The sequence below is a fragment of the Camelus ferus genome, chromosome 1 (assembly GCF_009834535.1).
Source record: "Camelus ferus isolate YT-003-E chromosome 1, BCGSAC_Cfer_1.0, whole genome shotgun sequence".
Classification (NCBI taxonomy): Eukaryota; Metazoa; Chordata; class Mammalia; order Artiodactyla; family Camelidae; genus Camelus; species Camelus ferus.
In genome coordinates, this window is record NC_045696.1 from 19,539,740 (window position 1) to 19,561,365 (window position 21,626).

A 21,626-nucleotide genomic window follows, 5' to 3' on the forward strand; every position below is an offset into this window, starting at 1 on the left:
GATGTGATACATATGACATCAATAACAAAAACAGATCAGTGTGGAGTACTTATAAAGGTACCTATATGGTTGCAAGGTTTTTACATTTAATGTAAAGTGTCAGATTATTAACTCAATATAGACTGCGAAATGTCGAGTTTGTATATTATGACCCTAAAGAACATAAGCAAAATAAAACAAGAATAAAACACAATCCAAAGATATACTACCAATACACAAATTAAAATGAAATATTGAAGTTTTCAAACACCTCAAAAGAAGGCAGGAAAATAAGAGGATAATATGGGAATACAAGGGGTAAAAGCAGAAAAAAATGAAATTGTGGACCTAAATGAAATTATATCAATAACTGCATTAAATATAATAATCTAAACATAATGGTTGGCAAACTATGGCCCATGAGCAAAATATAGCCAAAGAACCTGTTATATGTATTATTTACAGTTAAGAATGACATAAAATTTTTTCATGGTTTGTAAGAGGAAAAAAAATCAACAAGTCTTTAAAATGGTTTCTAGGTGACAAAGACCACATAAGGTCTAGCAAAATCTAAAATACATATTACTTGACCCATTTATTTCTAACTCCTAGTTTAAACACTCCAATTATAAGGTAGAGATTGACAGAGTGGATTAAAAAAAACCACTATTTTATCATACTCTGTCTAAAAAGACACATTTTAACTTCATGTAAAATATAACTGGGTGAAAAGTACATGAGTGGAAAGGGTATACAAACAATAAGCATCTGAGCACTTGAACAGCTATTTGAATATTAGGTAAAATATATTGAGTCAGAAATTGGTGGAGAAAATCAATAATTCATGACGAAAACATACATGGGAGAGAGGACAATGATCCCCTAAACATATTCACAGCATAATCTCCAGATCCGGTAAGCATGTTACTTCACATGGCAAAAGGAAATTTGCAACAGGGATTAAGTTAAGGGCTTTGAGTTAAGATTATGCTGGATTATCCAATGTGGGTCCAATGGCAGGGAAGTCAGAGAAAGAGATGTGAGGAAGGAAAGAGTCAAAGTGATGTGATGTGACAGACTCAATCTGCCATTGCTAGCTTTGGAGATGTAAGCAGGCTGCCAGCCAGGAAGGTGGGCATATTCTAGAAACCGAAAAAGACAAGAAAAGGGAATCTCGCATAGAGCCTTCACAAAGGAGCACAACCCAAGGGACACTCTGATTTTATCCCAGTGAGCATCACTTCCAACCTGTGACCTCAAGAAATGTAAAATAATAAATATAGTTGTGTTTTTTTACAGCAATTACGTTCATGATCATTGGTTACAGCAACAGTAGGAAACTAAGAGAAGATACAAACTACAAATACGTATTGTGTCACTGAGCCTCAAAATACGTGATGCAAAAAATCAAATGGATTAACAAGAGAGAAAAAACTTGCAATCATGGCAGAAGATTTTAACAACCCTCACTCCGATAGAAGAAAACAAATTCAGTAAAGATATAGAAGATTTAAACAACACTGTCACTCACCTTGATCTAATGGATATTTATAGAGCACAGCATTCTATGACTGCAAAATACATATTTTTCTCAAGTACAATTTATGTATTCACCAGATAGATCATATTCTAGGATTTAAACCTCAATAAATATAAAAATCAAAATCATACAAAGGGTATTTTCTAAGTACAACTGAATTAACTTAGAAGTAACAGCAAAATAGCTAGGAAAACACTAAATACCTGGAAGTTAAACATATTCTTATAAATAATTATTGAAATCACAAGGAAAAATAGAACCTAATTTTGATTGAAAACAAAGAGAAACAAAGCATATTACTATTTGTGGGATGCAGTTAAAGTGCTACTTAGAAATTCCAGACAAATTAAAGCTGAATAAACAAATTTGCAAGCCTAAAGCAAAGGAGGACTGCATCAGAGATCAAAAAATGTATGTTTGTATACGTATAACTGAACTGCTTTGCTACACATCTGAAACTAAAACTGTAAATCAATTATACTTCAATAAAAAATTTTTTTAAGTTAAAGAAAAAAACAACTGTACTTTGTTAGCAATCAGTCCTTGAAAAATAGAATATCCTAAGTATTGTATTTAAAATATTATACAATAACTTGTGAGGTATGTAAAATAATTCAACAAAACTTGAATGAGAAATGAAATTCTTACTACACCTGTGAAACACAGGACCATTAGAATTATAAATACGAAGATAAAAATCTAAGGAGGTGTTGAACAACTACTGATAACTAGTATAGTTCAGTTTATCTTGTGTTTTGGGTTAAATGTTGCGTAAAAATAGTCACAATTTTCAGGATAAGCAATACCAAGGCCATTAAATACATAGCACTGTGAAATCTACCACAGCTGCCACTAGATGTCTCTGATAACTGCCTTTGAATGGCTACCTTCCTTCCAAAGTTATGCATTAAATACTGCAACATGAACTACATACGTATTTTGATTTTCCTACAAAAATTCGTATTTTTCAAAGCAGAAAAAGTTGTTTCAATAAAAATACAAAATGAGAACTTACATTCAATGTCAAGGTACATGCTTTTTTGGTGCCCTCCAATTCTACTTGCAGCTTCACAGTCATATCTCCCTGAATCTGACAACTTCACATCTTTAATATGCAGCGATGAGCTTCCGTGCTGCCCTTTGACTTCGATACGGCCGTCTGGGCTCTGTTTACATGGATTCGAGGAAAAGAAACATTTTACACTTGTTTTATGACAAATGATGATGAAACATATGGCATTTATCACAGACAAAATACTCTTACCTGGATTAATTTTTTGTAAAAAATGTAGTGTTTCTATATATATACCTTATTGTTTTTAGCTTATCCATTTTATCTGCCCACTTGCTTACAGCAACACTAACAGTTACATAGTAAAAACTTACACATACATTTTATCCACCTCTTTTATTTAGTATGCTCTTTGCTTTTTATAAAGTATGTTCTTCTAGGAAGAATTCTGTTGGCTTCCAATTGTGTTCCTTGCAAACATAAACAAAACAAGGACAATGCCTATTCAATTCAGGCTAAAACCTACCAGTGAATATGATATGCCTGTGGCACTTTAGTTTCATATTTCACCACGTAAGGAAAGGTACCAAGATGTATGAAAATTAAAGCCTTTAAGAGGAATTTACAGTTTTCATTTTTGAATGAATGCAACAGCATTGCTCATAAGCACAATGGGTACCATATGCATCACAGACACATTATTAAAACCACAGCACTACCTTAGGAAGTCAATGGAAACAATGTAGAAATAATCACTTACTCCACATTATGATTCAAATCAAGGAATTGCTTATAATTCAATAGTCTACAGATTATGTTTCAGATAAGAATTGTGTACAACATAATTAGCATATCTAAAATTGTTTTCTTAAATCACTTAAACAGCTGTATAGCACACACATTAAAACGTAGACATTTTACTTATTGAATCTTACTCTGTACTATCAGGAACTACAGTGAACTTTCAACACTCTAACTCATTTGAAACATGTGCTCTCATATCACTGAATTCATTGTTTTTATATTTGAGGTTTTAGTGTTCAATAATATATTGTACATCATACATTTAATTGAAATATGTATCCTATTATAAACAGTATAATGGTTATTTAATTTTCTATATGACTGAGATTCAAATAAGTTTCAACACATGTGTGCACTTTATCTCATTAAAACTTGGTGTTTAATTATTTCTCCTTTATTAATATCAAAAGACTGACTATCATAAAGCTGTTTTTCAAACATGTAGTTAATTGGGGCACAATATAATTACTTTCCTTGCTTTTTAATTTTATTTAGGAATGCAATCATTATATAATCCTGTCATTCTTAATTTATTTACCATCTGAAAAATGGTCTTGAAAACAAAGAAACAAACAAAAGCATCTTAGGGCTATATTATGCAACTTAGATCAAGATTTCTAGGTCAAAAGTGTGTTCCCCAACTCCCAAGTATTGTTAAAGAAGTAGCAAGGTGAGGCTTTCAAACAGAAGGGCATTCTCTTCTGCCAATTTTTAAGATGTTCAGCTGCCAAACCCATTTACTTGAGAGAAAAGAAAAGAAAAAAAAAAAAAAAGCAAGAATTTACAGAAAATCAGAATGAATAAACCCGAAAGTAAAATGGCCAATTTGTTTTACAAGGTAACTGCCATTCAATAATTAAACGGGTATTCTTTGGTCCTTTCCTTACTGCTCCTCAGTTCATCCTTAAATCCTATTAAACTATCCTTCCTTTCTTCTGCACTGCCATCCCTTGGCTTTCAGAACACTCATGTAATACTGATTTTTCTCCCAGTATCACCTCTTAACTATTCCTTGATTTTGGTTGCAGCCTCCTCCTCTTCCTGCAGACCTCCACATTCTGTCCTGGACTCTAGCCAGTCAGTACAACCCACTTAGGCGCTCTTATCCCACCCACATCTTCTCTCATGATCTCTAGCCAGTCCTTCTTCACCAAGGATCACCCTTTCCCTGGAGCTTCAGAATTAGATATATTGCACGCAGGGCAAGTCCATTTGACGCATATCTCAAACAAGCACGTGCAGATGAACGCATCACACCCTTACCCCGCATCACCTGCCTTCTTTCTCCCAATTGCCTTTCCTTCCATGAATGATATTAATTCATATCTATGCCCCACGACCTCAGTCTTGGATCAGTTTCTGAACTTTTATTTACCTATTTGTATTCTAAATGATGAGAAATCTCAATTTATCATATTGCTTGGCATTACCATTTCCAATCTCCAGCAACTGTGTTTCCATAGATCTAGCTGCTCTCTGCCTCCCCATTTACAGCCTTAGTTGTGCTGCTGAGTTGGAAGGATATTGACAGGCATCTCTGGATTTCAGAATGAACAATCACATTCAAGCTGAACGTGACCGAAAAAGACGCCCTGACTCTGCAAAAGCTACCAACATTATGTTATCTCCTACATTTCTCTAGCAAAAAATCATTCCAGCTGCGGAAATTATTTCTTGTGTAGCTAGAAGTTTTTTTAAAGCAAACTTTTAATTCTGATAACTTTATGAAGGTTTCACATCCTTTGTGCTCTACAATCATAAATAACATTGTATCACCTCACAGATAAAACCACAATCCCTCTGCCCAGTGTTTAAGGACTTCTATATGTACCTTTCTGCATAAGCACACTTTACAATTTGGATACTGTTAATTTGGATTCCAATTAATTTGAATTACTTGTACTGTCATTCTTGTACTTTCTCTAAGGAGCCTTCACATATCCATCTCAGATTCCCCCCATGACCCTCTTTATCCCTGGTTGACTATTTATTTATTTATTTATTTATTTATTTATTTATTTATATCTTCAGAATTTATCATGTAGGTTGACATCATAGTTGTACAAATGTGAGAACTTTTTTTGGTACTTCATGTGAAAGTCACTTGGACTAGTACTTAGGACAGAACCATTACATTCTAATATTTTGATAAAGCAAAGTAAGTCATAGTTAAATTGAATAATGGAAATATAATCCTTCAGCTATTAATTACTATGGGATAAAAACTTGCATTTAATGTCTTTATTATTATGTGGCAATATACATTATTAATGATGCAAAGCAAATTCTTCCTTCTTTCATTAGGAAAAAATGTTGTTCTTTTGCAGTATTAAAAAGTAAGTTTGCCCACTTTAAAAATAAACAGGTCCTTTAGTTATTACCTGTTACAAATGATATGGTTTTTGACTTGTAGTAAACTATCGGTGTATATAAAGGTAGCATGTTATTAGCAAAAAATGTTGGTATTTAAAAGTTAGTAACATATCTGAAATTAACAGAAATTCTGGAAGAGTAGAATTTCTTCTGGAAGGTGTGTGATTCCCTAGGAAACTGTAAGTCATTTTCAGAGTTGGCATTGGCTCTGTAATAGTGCACAATATGCTTCTGACCAGAAGTCCAAAGACATTCCTTCTCATATCTGACATTCCAAAGGACATCTTTTTCTTTGTGCTACAAAAAAGCATTACACATTTCTGAAAGAAAATTCATTTATATCTTGGCTTTGATTCACCACCTACTGAAGATTCATTTAGGACATTGGATATTTGATTGAGACAGGTTAATGGGTATATTAGCTGTCCATCTAGTATTTTCAGGTTCTATCTCTACATTAAGTAAGATGATTAGAAAGTGAAGTGTCTGACTGTTCATTATTATTCCAATCCTTCACAGAAAGGCAACTCTAAAATTTGACTTGATATTATATCTTTGCCTTTCCTGAAGGTCAGTTTAAGAACTGCTTATTTGGATAGTATTTTAATATTTTTATAAAATTATTACTGATAGAGTTTATTGTCTTTTCAATAATTCCTTAATCAAACATCTATGTGATAGCTACCTTCTTGAGTTTTGTTCAAACAGAAATATTTTGCGGTAAATTTTAATTTTTGGACATTTGAAATTACATAATGTATCATGTTTATTTTTGTGATTTTGCCTGACTAGATATTTATGGCCAAATTTTGGATCCAATGGTAGTGCAACGCCTCTGAGGTGGCCAGTATTCCCTGTCTTTCTTCTTCCTCACACTCACATCTTTGAATCTTTTTAGTCATTGATCAATAGAGAGAATTGTGGATCACATCAGTTACTCAACAATTTTTATTGTAGGTGCCATTGTTCTACAATAGGCATCCAGGCACTGGGGATACATGCTGAACAAAACAGAAAAATTTCCATCTTTTGTGGAATTAGAATGTAACAGAGAAGACAGATATCACTTTTAAAATAGAGTACAAATAAACTGAAAAATACCATGTCAGACCATCACAGTTCTATTTTGGAGGTGGGTCTTGAGGACAGGGGTGGGTTTGAGTCAGAGGCATGTTCCTTAATAACCAAAGTGTGGACTGGGATCTGAAAATGGTGAAAGAAGAGTAGTGTTGTAGAGAGAATTCTACGCATATGCCACCAGGAGGCTTATGGAAGAACTGAGGGAAGCCAGCAGGTGCAGAGAAGAGACTGGGGCACATAGGATCTCCTGATACTGGGCAGGTTAATAGAGAACACTTGCAGAACCCAAGACACATGCAGACATACAATAAATTTGCACCCTTGGATTGTGTATTCTTTTGTTTCTCATTGTATGTTATGCAGTTCCAAGGAGGATATTTTGTATTATATATTCTGCTTGCCTTATTTATAATTGTATTAATTTTCTATTGAATATAAATTAAACTTAGCTTTAAATACTCAAAGATAGCAGCAAGGCATAACTGCTAAATGTATAAAATAGGAAACAGACTCTCCCCAAAGGTTACTGGCATTAATTTACCCAAACTGACTTCCCCAAACCATGTTAAAATAGCATGAAATTGACTAGTTTGTGCAAAAAAAATTTAAGCAGAACTATTGTCTTCCTTTCTTATAAGATCCCTGTATTTACTCTTAGTATTAATGTCTCTTTCCTCTGGGCTTGATCCTACCTTCCTAATTTTCTCCTATTTTGATATCATGAAATGAACTTTTGCACAATTATCTGCCCTAAAAGCAGTACACGTTTGAAGGAATAAAGAGTAATGGATGCAATAAAATTTCTTAACTTATGTAGTTTCTTTACTAGGTTCTACGGTCCTTTTCTTCTCTTTGCACATATAGGCAATAATTTATTCAACATATAGGAGTGGAATATAACAGTGGTTAACAGCTCACACACATAACAAATGACAGTTATACACTATTCTAAATAGTTTACATTCATTAGTTCCCTCAATCCTCATAATACTGCTATGAGATTGGGACTAATATCATCCTCATTTTAAAGATACGCAAATTAAGGCACTTTAGAAACATTAGATAACCTGCCCAGGTCCCACACAGCTTACATCCTGTGATAGCGGCAGAACACCCAGGCCGTCTGGCCCTGGTTCATGTTCTGAATTACTTTTGTCATAATGCTTACCGTGTGAGCCATAACTATGTGTCTAAACTACATACTGTACAACAGCTACATGACCAGCACTACACTGGGTACTGAGGACAGAAAGATGAATCAGAAAGGCAAAGCCCTTAGTGTCATAGGTCAAAAGACTTAGAAACAAATCATAAATTTCATCTGGAACATCTAATACAGTCCACAGAGGTGAGGACCAAGTACTTGTAGATATTTCTGTCTAAACAGGGACCTGACGGATAAGTAAGGCACTGGACTGGCTGCATAATTTGCGGAGCTCACTGAGAAATGAAACGTGGGGTCTTGTTCAAAAATTATTATGAATTTTAAAGACTGGCACAGCAGCACTTTAAATCCAGCACAGGCCCCTTTTGAGGGTTGGGCTCCATGCAGTTGTTCATGGCACACACTCATGAAGTCAGCCCTGGCCAGGCAGACAAGAGGAAAAGTTAGGGAGGAGATGGAACTACATGGGCTTGGACTAGATGGGAAAATGGCATGTTCAAAGAGTGGAAAGAAGCTCACGGGAGTTGGCATGGCCAATATGAGGTGGAGAGAGATGAAGTGGCTGGAGAGATAGACAAGACTGCCAAAAAAGAGCCTCAAAGGTCAAGGGAAGACCAGTAAGAACATGAAAGGATGCTCAACATCATGAGCCATTGTGAAAATGCGTATCAAAACCACAATGCCACTTCACACACTCTGTGATAGCTATAAACAGAAAGACAGATAATAACAAGCATTGGCTAGGATGTGGAGAAATGGAACCCTCATGCACATGTGGTAGGAATGTAAAATGGTGCAGCCGCTTTTGATAAAATGTCTGACAGCTACTCAAAATGTTAAAGACAGAGTTACCATATGACACAGCAATTGCATTCCCAAGAGAATTAAAGATCTATGTCCACACAAAAAACTCACACATGAATATCCGTAAGAGCATTATTAATAAAGCCAAACAGTGAAAACAACACAAATGTCCATCTACTCACACATGGATAAATAAAATATGCAATCTCCATGTAATGGAATATTATTTGGCAATAAAATATGTGAAGTTCTTACACAAGCTACAACATAGATGAACCTTGAAAACATTATTCTAAGTTTAAAAACCTAGTAACACAGTCCACACATTGAGTGCTTCCCTTTATATGTAATTCCCAGAATGCACAAATCTATAGATATGAAAAGTACAAAAGGAGTTGCTTAAGGCTGACAGGTGGTGGTAAGGAGATTGTAAGCTAATGGCCAAGAGGGGCAGGATTTCTTTTTGGCATGTTGAAAATGTCCCCAGATTTACTGTGTTGAATATTGCACAACACTATGAATTTACTAAAAAGCAATTTATTTAATTTTACCCTTCTGCAGGTAAAATGCATGCTATATAAATTATATGTAGATGAAAATGTTAAAAATTAAAACCAAAAGAAGGAATATGGATGTTCTATGAAGAATTGGAAAGGACTGTAAAGGTTTCATGCCAAGGAGTAAAGAGAGTGCATTTGTTATTTGAGAGGATCACTTCTGCTGTAGGGTGAAAAATAAATTTGAAAGAGGGAAGTAAAAACCCCTAGAAACATACTGCACTTAATAATGTTCTGGGAAAAGGTAGAGGTCGAGGAGATGAAGAGAAATGTGTGGATTCTAAAAATACATTCAGGAAGAATCAACAGTGTTTAAGTGAATGATTGGCTTGGAAGGTGGTGATGAAAAAAGGGAGGAAAAGAGTATTTTCAGGTTTTTGTCACAAATCCCTCGATGGGAAATCTGATCTATCATTAGTAGATTGTTGTAGGTATATACAATTATAGATACAGAGGCATATATTCACATTTGACTTAACATCATATTTTAATAACCTTATACATTCTATTTCATATTATCTCAGTACTTTAATATTTGAAATTATAATGCTATGATAATCAAATCAAAAGCAGAATAAACTTTCAAAGATTTGAATTAAAAAAATTAGATACGGTGAAATCTAACTGATAATTGACAAAATGCTGGTTTTCAGAATGTGACCTGAATGTTTTATATTAGTGCCTGGGTGTGCTGTCTACTTTAGCATAACATAGTTGCTAAGATCAGAGACTGCAGAACAGATGGGAAAGTTTACACCCTGTTTGTGCTACCTACAAGCTTTGGAGTTGATTACATCAGTTAGCTATACCTCGGTTTCCCTCTCTGTATAACGAATATAAATGTACAGCCTTTATAGTATTGCTAGGGTGGCTAAATGATTTGAATATTTGAAAAGAGCTTAGTACCTATTAAGTACATGATAAATAAATTGGCACAAAACATCTGATAATTCAGAGCTAAATGTTCCATGTATGAGTTTACACAGTATCCGCTTTACTGTGATGTCCAAAGGCATTCTACCTCAAGGGGAAATAACAACTCTCCGATTTTCTTCTTACTCAGCAGTTCTTTATTGCTGCTAGACTTCTCATGATCCCATGAACCACATGCCAATTTTTTTATAATAGTTTTTCAATGAAAATATGTAAGCTATTCAGTGAAAGACAAAATTAAAATTCGGATGAAAAACTACTATTTGGACAGCAAAATTACTAAATAAATGATAAAACGTTTCACATTTAATGGTTAAATTACCAGATGATGTGATTTATATTTTATTTCATCCATAATACCAATAATAAAACCCTATATATTAAATTTATCTGTAATTGCCATTACATTTGTGAATGGCTTTGATGTATCCTTGACCCTGCTCTTCATCAGGAGGACCTTCCCTGCTCAAATGCCATGACTTTGGTGTCAGAGGCCCAATCCTGTAGGCTTTATACAGATGTAAGCTCTGTGTTACTATTCAATGGTTTTAAATTTGTGGATTATAATGATTATGCATCACATTCCCAAAATGTATACATTAGTCAAAGCCGTATTAGATATCCCAACCCCATGTCTATATCACTATTACTTATTATGGCCATTCATTATGATTGGAGCTTTAAGCAAATAAATTAGAACGAGGGAATGTGCTTATAGAAGGCTGGTCATAATTTTGGCATGACTGTCAGCGACTCTGAATGACAAGATACCTATTTTTTGTTGAATAAGTAACAATTTTAATCAAATCTGGAGACAACAGAACAAAATATTTGACACTCAGGGCATTCAAGCCATAAGTAAGAGGACAGTGTAGAAAGCCAGGGGGAAAATCCCACTGATTCAAGCTATCAATCCATGTAAAACTTCATTGCTTTCTCCAAGATTAAGAAACCATGAAAAACAGGATGATCACTATTGTTTTTGAATTTCCAATCTTCCTGTCTGTCCTTCATAGTGGAAAGTAAGCAAAGTAAGAACAACTACTTACTAAAAAATCAATAAGTGATCAAGAAGCCAGGAGGATACTGAAATCTAAAAATTACATTTTATCTTGAGGTAAACTTTGGTTTTATGGCACACAACCAGAAGAAAGAGAAGAGATCTGAAAGAATGAGGCACGTTATACCCTGAAATCCTTCCTGTTCAGCACTTATTATAAGATGGCCAGATGCACTGTGATGATTTATGCAAATAACTGAACTTACCTTGTGAATAATGATATCACAGTATTAAATCACACTGCTTGCTCTGAAGTAATGGAATGACCAGTAAGTACTGGCTTCGTTGCCCCAGGGCTTTGAATAAGTCATAGGTTTGGTCTGATGTTTTTTTAATCCAACATTTAAAATATTTTGCTCTATAACATAAACATAACCTATTGGAAAACAATACTAGAAAATATTAGAACTGGAATGAAGTAATATTCATAATGACTGAAGCTGAGCGATAGAATGTAGGATTCAATGATACTGTTCTACAGCTTTCACTTTGTTTTACATTTACTTCATACATTTTATCATGGGAATTTTTAAATATCGTAACCAAGATGGGATGTGTTCCTTTATCTCATTTCCTGAACTGTTAGAACATACAGAGCAGATTGGAATTAAAATTAATGTCTAGAGCATGCTGCTGCAGCCTACTTATAAACCCATACATTTCTGTATCAAAAGTCTCTGAGATTTTGGTGTCATTTATTTTGCAGTTATCATAGTACAAGTTGGCTAATATACCATACATAATGTTTGTTGCCTTTTCCCCATGTCTGGTAAGAATTACTTAAGTTTCTGTAGGTTCAAAAAACAAACAAACAAAAAATGGTTGTGTAGGCTCACCGCTAGATACATGATAAATGTTATTATAATCAGCGTTGTGCTTAGTAACCAGTGTCTATGCAGTATGATAATCTTGTTCAAACTATAGACAAATGAAAGATTTTTGAAAAGCAAGAAGCACAGTATTCAAAGTGAAGTAGCACAATAATGTTGCATGAAATGTTTAAAAAAATGCCTGACACTTAGCATACATTCCATAAATGTTAACCATAGTCATTATCCTTTTCCTCTAGTATATCTTTATACAAATCCCTACCAGACATCCTATAAGAAAACGCAGTATGAAGAAATATAAAGCATTCTGAGAACATACTTTCTGTGCTTTATCTAATGAGACAAATGAAGACCCTCTTCTGAGCCATTTTTGGCCAACACTTACTCAAAGCATGAAAAAGACCCAGGACTACTCTATATTTATATTAGTCTTTTTCCTGTTTATGTTTTCTTTGGACAAACTGTGTTTTTCTGTCTTTGATTTCACAAATCTTTCATTCTGCAGTATCTAATCTGCTGTTAACCCCATTCAATGCCTTTTTTACTTGATATTTTTTAATTTCTAGATTTGATTTAGTCTTTTATATTGTCATGTTTCTCAGTTTTCATTCTATCTTGTACATATGCAGTATACGTAAAAAAATTGGTATGTGAATGCTCTTACCTATTAATACTGTTATCTGTGACAATGGATCTGTTTCTTTTGATTGATGTGGTCTTTGCAATTATGGGTTATATTTTCATGTACCTTGTATATCTCATAATTTTTACTGGATGCCAAAAATTACGAATTATGTATTTTGAGAGCTATATATTTATATATATTTTTAGACCTTTCAGTACGTTTGGTCTCTTTCCTGAGATATTGCTAAGCTACTTGAAAACAATTTTGTTTTTTTGAGGCTTTTAAACTTAGGGGAATTGGGAGCAATCTTTAGTTTATGACTACTTTGGCCATACTACGAAAGCAGCATTCCTCAGTATTCCAGTGGTTCCTTCTATGGCCTTGGATATTCTCCTCAGACACATACACTCATCAGTACTCGACTGAAGACTCCTGGGGAAAGCACTGATGAACTCTGGTGTTCTCTCTCTTTCTCTGTTTGAATTTGTCTCTTCTCCACAGAGCTCTGCCCTGTCTGGTGCCCCATCCTGTGATTTCTATCACCCCTAGTTACTCAAATTCAAAACACTGTCTCCTCAACTAAGAGAAAACAATCAGTCTCTTCATCCCAGCACTGCAACCTGGGAACTCTCTACACAGTAGGCTCGAGCAATCACACGGCTCACAACATTTGTTTCTCCTGTCTCATGAGTCAATGTGCCATCCATCATGACATAAGTTTTGTCCATTGTTGCCATTGTTTAAAGTCAGAGTGTAAAGCAAGTCCTTCTTTATCCATTATGCCTGGAAATATAAGTTCTACAGGTATCTTAAATTGCCACTAGTCCCACACCAAACATCAGAAAACGGAATGCATTTACCATCTAGTGACCATCTTTTGTCACATACATGAGAATTCACATGGTATACAACACATCGCTATTAACAGCATCACTTTTATCAGACTGATACCATGAAGTAGAATAGCACCTAGAAACATACATGCATATTTTTTCCTTCTTTTTAAAAATTATATCATTTCAAATACATATTCAAATATATACATCACTGGCTATATAGAAATTTTATTAAAATAATGTATATAATCATTGTCAAATGTGTTGGTAGTGCTATAGCAAATATATGCTCCTTAAATACACAGCTATGCTGAATGAGTCATATACTTTATTTCAACATCTCATAGCTACATTTTGGGTGTGAGGTTCAAAGAGTAAAATGCATTTCCTTATATATGTGTTTTGAACTATTCTCTGTCTTACTATCTGACTCATTGCAATTAACATAATCATTTTAAATAAAAGCACTGTCATTTATTTTTATAACACATGAATGTAAACACCAAAAACTACTCACCATACAACAAAACACGAAAATCAGTTTCATCAAATCATTTTGTTACACAGACACAGAAGCAAGCTACCTCTAAGAGATGGCTTAAAATTAAAACTGTGTTTAATATACATTAACTCTAGTGAGTTGCTTTGGTTGGTTTTGTTTCTGAATTTTGTTTGTTTTGTGGTAAAATAAAGGCAAATTAAAACAAATACTGCATATACAAACTACACTTTTTGTAATTGTTAGAAATCAAAATGAATATATGTATGTTTCTATATGACTGAAGCATTGTGCTGTACACCAGAAATTGACAGAACATTGTAAACTGACTGTACTTCAATAAAAATATTTAAAAAAAGAGAAACATTTTCCAGAAAGGATCTGAGTTATTAAGATAATAAAATAATTAATAGGAGAAAGAGGAAATGTCAATGAAATGTTATTTATTTTTTACCAAAAGCAAAAAGGTATATTAAAACGGTTCTAAAATAGGAAATAAATGAATCAATGATACAAGCCTAAACTGTTGAAAGGAAAAGATACAGTGTGGACTTGTCAAAAACATTAAAAGAGAAGGTAAGGCCTATATTTCTGTATTATATTCCTTTTTATAAAACAAAAAAATTGTGGCTCAAACAGGTCTGTGATGAATCTTTACATTGAGATATATCAATTATAATATGCCCAAAATTTATGAACATTATTATTAGAGGGATATCTGCTGGAACTAGAGAGCCAAGAAGCAGAGACAGTCTGGGGAATTATATTACCTTTGCTACAAGAAACAAAAATGATAAGAAACAGCCTTCATCAAGCTATGAATTGTGCATTGGGATACAGAGGTATAAGATGTGTTCAAATAATTATACTACAGGGAGGATGGATGTAAATTTTATGAGAAGGTATTAGAAGAGTAGTCTTCATAGTGGATAAATATGCAATGTGCTATCTCAAGGTGCTGATCAAAACACCTAGCAGGCATATAAATATCCCAATATATTTTCTATGGTACACACAGGAAAAGTGTACCATTCCACTGTTTCCAAACCTCCCGCTTCTAAAGAACTTGTCTATGGGAACTCCTTAATCATCATCATTTGGACCCGGAGGAGATTTTAATTTATGAATAAGCAAATTATTAATTCACTAAGCAACATTTATCAATTTGAATTATCAATTTACTCAAGTTGTTTGCCAATGGTTATGCTACTATTACTTCAGCATACGATTTTTTCTTTTAAATTTTTGTCCCAGTATGGTCACAACTCCTGTGATTTGGCTAGATACAGTAAAATTCAGAATTGAGGACAAATAGCCATACAGTAAGACAATGCTAATGTCTGGTACATAGTAAACTCTTAACTGGCTTCAGATTTTGTAATTAAAAGAAAAGTGGTCAGCAATTTATGTTTAGTTTACCTAAAGAATTCAACCATTAACCTAAACCTATTCATAGTTAATACCTGTTAAAAATCACGTCTTCTCATACAGACTTCAGTTTGGTAGTCAAGGACTCTCTCAGCAAACTCAAAAGTAAATGGAAATTGCAATTATTACATCAAAGATTTGTAGTAGTTTTCACTACCTTTTGACTCACGATGTGCATTCAATGTTGTAGACAGATGAAGCACACACACTATTGAAAAGATTTAAATGCCAAATACAGATGGAGGAAATTATCATTTAGAGGTCAATTATAAGACAAAAGACTGGTAAGAGAGAAAATAGGAAAGTATGCTGCATAAGTCAAAGACCATGTGACAAGCAGGAAAGATTATTTAACTGGATCAATGCCTCTCTTAGGCAGAAAAGAAAATTTAGGATTGCTAATTTACCATTAAATTTAGAAAAGTAAACATAAGTAAACTTCCGAAAGAGGTACAGTGGAGTGATGTGGTCAAAGCCTGCTTGAAGTGTATTTAAGATAACTCGAGGAAGAATTTAGATAGAGCTAAGATTAAAAAACATTTTCAAGGAATTTTGCTATGAATAGAGGATAGATGTCAGATGGATCTGGAAGCCAAATGTAGTAGCTAGCGATTGGTCTACATATTTGCACACACATAAATATATAGGCATATATGAAGGGTATGTGGGTATGACTATGTTACCCACACTGTGCATTGAATACTCATAACTCACTTATTTTGAGACTAAGTTTGTAGCTCTTAATCTCCCTCACCTATTTCTTTCCTCTGCCACCCAGTTCCCCTCTGGCAACCACTTGTTTGTTCTCTGTATCAATGACTCTCTATTTTATGATGCCTGTTCATTTGTTTAGTTTTTTTTTTAGATTCCAACTGTGAGTGAATTCATACAATATTTATCTTTCTCTGTCTGAATTATTTCACTTAGCATAATACCCTCTAGGTCAATCCATGTGAGCAAGACATGTATTGATGGCACTTAGATTGCTTCTGTATCTTGCTATTGTAAAAAATAGTGCAAGGAACATAGGGTTGCATGTATCTTTTCAAATTAGTCTTCAAATTTTCTATGGATAAATATCCAGCAGTGGAATTTCTATATCATGTATTATTTCTAATTTTAGTTTTTTGAGAAATCTCCACTTGTTTTCCATAATGGCTGCACCAATTTACATTTTCACCAATAGTGTATGAGAGTTTCCTTTTCTCCACACCTTCACAAACACTTGTTATTTGTTGCCTTTTTGAGAATAGTCACTCCAACAGGTGTGAGGTGATACCTCATTGTGGTTTTTTTAATTTGCATTCCCTTGATAATTAGTGATGTTGAGTACCTTTTGATGTGCCCATAGGTCATCTGTATGTCTTCTCTGGAAAAATATTTATTCAAGTACTCAGCCTATTTTTTAATTAGTTTTTTTTTTGATGTTGAGTTCTATGAGTTATTTGTATATTTTAGATATTAACTCCTTATTTGCAAAATATCTTCTCCCATTAAGTAGGTAGCCTTTTTGTTTTGTTGATAGATTCCTTTGCTGTGCAAAAGTTTTTTTTTAGTTTGATGTTCTCTCATTTGTTTATGTTTGTTTTTGTTTCCCTTGCATGAGAAGATATATCCATAGAAATATTACTAAAACCAATGTCAAAGAACCTACTGTTTATGTTTTTTTACCTAGAAGTTTTATGGTTTCAAGTTTTCCATTTAGACTTTAATCCATTTTGATCGCTTTTCATGCATGAGGTGAGAGAGTGGTCTAGCTTGATTCTTTTGTATGTAGCTGTACAGTTTTGCCAACATCATTTATTGAAGAGGCTGCTTTTTCCCATTGCATGTTGTTGCCTCCTTTGTTGTAGATTAAATGACCATGTAAGTTTGAGTTCTTTTCTGGGCTCTCTGTTCTGCTCAATTGATCTATGTGTCTGTTTTTGTGCAAAAACCATACAAGTTTGATTACTGTAGCTTTGTAGCATAATTTGAAGTCAGGGAGTATGATCCCTCCAGCTTTGTTCTTCTTTCTCAAGATTTCTTTGGGTATTCGGGTCTTTTTTGTTTCCATACAAATTTTGGAATTATTTGTTCTAGTTCTGTGAAAAATGCCATTGCTATTTTGATAGGGATTGAATTGAATCTGTAGACTACCTTGGATAGTATGGTCATTTTAACAACATTAATTGTTCTAATCCATGAACCCAATATATTTTTCCATCTGTCTGCATCATCTTCAATTTATTTCATCAATATCTTATAGTTTTCCAAGCACAAGTGTTTTTATCTTCTTATATACATTATTCCTAGGTACTTTATCCTTTTTGATGTGATGGTAAATGGGACTGTATTCTTAATTTCACTTTCTGATAGTTCATTATTAGTGTTTAGAAATGAAACAGATTTCTGTGCATTAATTTTGTATCTTGTAATTTTACTGACTTCATTGATGAGTTTTAGAAGTTTTTTGGTGGCATCTTAGATTTCTATACATAGTATCATGCCATCTGCAAACAGGACCATTTTACTTCTTACTTTCCAATTAAGATTCCTTTTGTTTTCTTATCTTATTGCTGTGTCTAGGACTCCCAAACCTACGTTGAATAAAAGTGACAAAAGTGGGCATCCCTGTCTCGTTCCTGATCATAGAGAATATGCTTTCAGCTTTTCAGTGCTCACTATAATGTCAACTGTGGGTTTGTCATATATGGCTTTTATTATGTTGAGGTATATTCCCACTGTACCCACTTTTTTGAGAGTTTTTATCAAAAAACGGATGTTGAATTTTGTCAAAAACTTTTTCTACATCTATTGAGATGATCATCTAATTTTTATTCTTCAGTTTGTTGACGTGGTATATCACATTGATTTGCAGATACTGAACCATCCTCGCATCCCTGGCATAAATCCCACTTGATCACAGTGTATGAACCTTTTAGTGTATTGTTTAATTCAGTTTACTAATGTTTTGTTGGGGATTATGCTCATCAGTGATACTAGCCTATAATTTTCTTTTTTTGTGTGATATCACATCATTTTGGTGTCAGTGTGATGCTGGCCTTGTAGAAAGAGCTAAAAAAGTCCTTTCTCTGCAGTTATTTGGAATGTTTGAGGTTTGAGCAGGATAGGCATTAATTCTTTAAATATGTGGTAGAATTCATCTGTGAAGCCATCTGGTCCTGGATTTTTGTTTCTTGGGAGTTGTTTTATTACTGATTCAATTTCATTACTGGTAATTTGTCTACTCATATTTTCTATTTCTTCTTGGTTCAGTCTTTGGAGATTGCACATTTCCACAAATTTGTTCATATCTTCTACATTGTTTGTTTTATTGGCATATAACTGTTCTTCATAATCTCATATGCTTGTGTTTTGGTGGTATTGCTTGTAACTTTTTTCATTTATTTTACCTATTTGAGCCTTCTCTCTCTCTCTCTTTTTTTTCTTGATGAGTCTGGCTAAAGGTTTGTTAATTTGGCTTATCTTTTCAAAGAACAAGCTCTTAGTTTCATTGATCTTTACATTTTTTAAAATTCTCTATTTCATTTATTTCTGTTCTGATATTTATGACTTCTTTTCTTCTACTAACTTTGCTTTTATGTGTTCTTTTTCAAGTTTTATTACAATTAAGGTTAGGTTATTTGTTTGGTTTTTTTTTTTTTTTCTTTATTTCCTGAGGTAGGCTTGTATTATTATGAACTTCCCTCTTACACTGATTTTGCTTCATTGCCTGGGTTTTGGATAATTGTGTTTTCATTTTCATCTCCTTCAAGGTATTTTTAAAAATCTCTTTTTTTTTCAGTGATTCATTAGTTGTTTAGTAGTGTACTGTTTAGCCTCCATGTATTTGTGGTTTTTTTGCAGTTTTTGTCTGGTACTTGATTTCTAGTCATAGAGTTGTGGTCAGAAAGATGCTTGATATGACTTCATTTTTTCTTTAATTTACTGAGACTTGTTTTGTGTCTTAGTATATGATCTATCACAGAGAATGTTCCATGTGCACTTTAAAAAAATGTATTTTCTTCTGCTTTTGAATGAAATGTTCTATATGTATCTATGCAATACATTTGGTTTAATGTGAAAATGTAGGCCAGTGTTTCCTTAACGATTTTCTGTCTGGATGATCTGTCCATTAATCTAAGTGGGGTGTTAAAGTCCTCTACTATTATTGTGTTACTGTTGATTCCACTCTTTATGTCTGTTAATATTTGTTTCCTGTATTTAGATATTCATATGTTGGGTGCAAATATATATTTATAATTGTTATCTTTTTTTGTTGTTTTCATCCTTTGATCATCATTTAATGTCCTTCCTTGTCTCTATCACTTTTGTTTTAATGTCTATTTTGTCTGATATAAGTATTGTTACCCCAGCTTTCTTTTCACTTAAATTTGCATGGAATATTTTTTTCCATCCCCTCAATATCACTATATATGTGTCTTTAGATCTGCAAAGAATCTGTTGTACATAACTTGTTGCTGTTCCCTTGCTGATTTTAGTATTTTTTCCTTATTAATTTTTGCCATTTTAATTACAATGTGTCTTGATGTGGTACTCTTTGGGTTGATCCTGTTGGAGACTCTCTGTGCTTTCTGGGCCTAGATGTTTGTTTACTTTCTCAGGTTAGGGAAATTTTCAACTATTATATCTTCAATATACTCTCTATCCATTTCTTTATGTCTTCTCCTTTTGGAATCCCTCAAATGCATGTTAATACACTTGATGTTGTCCCAGAGGTATCTTAAACTGTCCTCATCTCTTTTTATTCATTTTTCTTTCTCTGTTCAGCTTCAGTAATTTCCACCACTCTGTCTTCCAACTCGCTGATGTTTTTCTGTATCATCTAATCTACTATTGATTCCTTCTACTGTATTTTTCATTTCTGTTTCCTCACATTGTTTATTCTTCTATCCATCTTTTAACTCTTTGTTCAAAACTTCTAACTTATTATGTTCGTCCAACCTTCTCCCAAATTCTTTGTGAATATCTTTAGAATCATTATCTTGAACTCTTCATAGGCTTGATTGCCAATCTTCACTTCATTTAGTTCTTCTTCTGGTGTGTTATCTTGTTCATTTGTTTGAAACATATTCCTCTGTCACCTCATTTTGCCTAACTTGCTGTTTTATTACTGTGTATTTGATAGGTTGGTTGCATTTCCTGACCTTGGAAAAGTGGTCTTTTGCAGAAGACATTCTGTGTGTCTCAGCAGCACACTCCTCTTTAGTCACCATAGCTATATGCTCTAATGGTGCCTCTTATGTGGGCTCCCTGGTCCTTCTCTTGTGGTGGGTTGACTACTGTAAGTGGTCTGGTAGGCAGGGCTGGCTCCAGTCTGATTGGTCACTAGGCTCTGCCTTGTGCATAGACCTCTGCCTCTTCCTCTGGGGCAGAGTGGATCACAACCTGGCTGGCTGCAAAGATCCCATAGTTCCTAGGGGTACTGCTGACCTACTGCTTGGAAGAACTGGGTTCCAGAATGAGTAGTTGTCAGGCCAGGGGTCCAGGATGTTTCTGTCAACCTGCTGGTAAGTGAGGCCAGAGGCCAGTGGGTCCCAGAACTGGTGCTGGCCTGAGGTGGGTGGAACCATGTCCTGGGGGCTTTGGCTGCAGGTCCCTGGGGGTCTCAGAGCTGGTTTCAGTCCTCTGGTATGCTGGGTTAGAGTGAGGTCATCAGCTGAGCCTTCTTAGGAGAAAGGAGGTTTGTGAACTAGAGGACAGTGAAAATGTATGACATAGTTATCTAAAACTGGTGAAGAAAATGGGCAAGGAAAATGTGGGGAGAGTGCTTCACAACACAAAGAGTATGCATTAAGCTATGGGTCACAATTTTAAGAAAGACTGTAGCTTTTCTCCAGCTATGTTGAGCTGTCCTGATACATGTGTAAAATAGGCATGGTGGTTAATTAAACCATGACTGGCATTTACCAGAAGCATTTCATGAAGAACAGAAAGACTGAGACGTGCATATGTGGTAGTGATTATAATAGAGAATAAAAATTAAGCTAGAGATTAAAATAAATGAACAAGGTGGGTCATTTGGGCCAGGGAAAAGATGGTCCACAAATAATAAAAGTGGATCCATAAATAATAAAATTATTTCATTTCTATTCATT

The 21,626-nt window shown here is 34.1% G+C and overlaps 1 protein-coding gene across 1 annotated transcript in view; it reads right to left on the reverse strand.

Moving 5' to 3' along the window:
- Positions 1–21,626, reverse strand: part of NCAM2 (neural cell adhesion molecule 2) — a 433,297-nt gene that overhangs the window by 112,375 nt on the left and 299,296 nt on the right. The window contains 1 exon segment of the mRNA XM_006192306.2: positions 2,535–2,685. Coding sequence (XP_006192368.1) covers positions 2,535–2,685 — 151 coding nt within the window.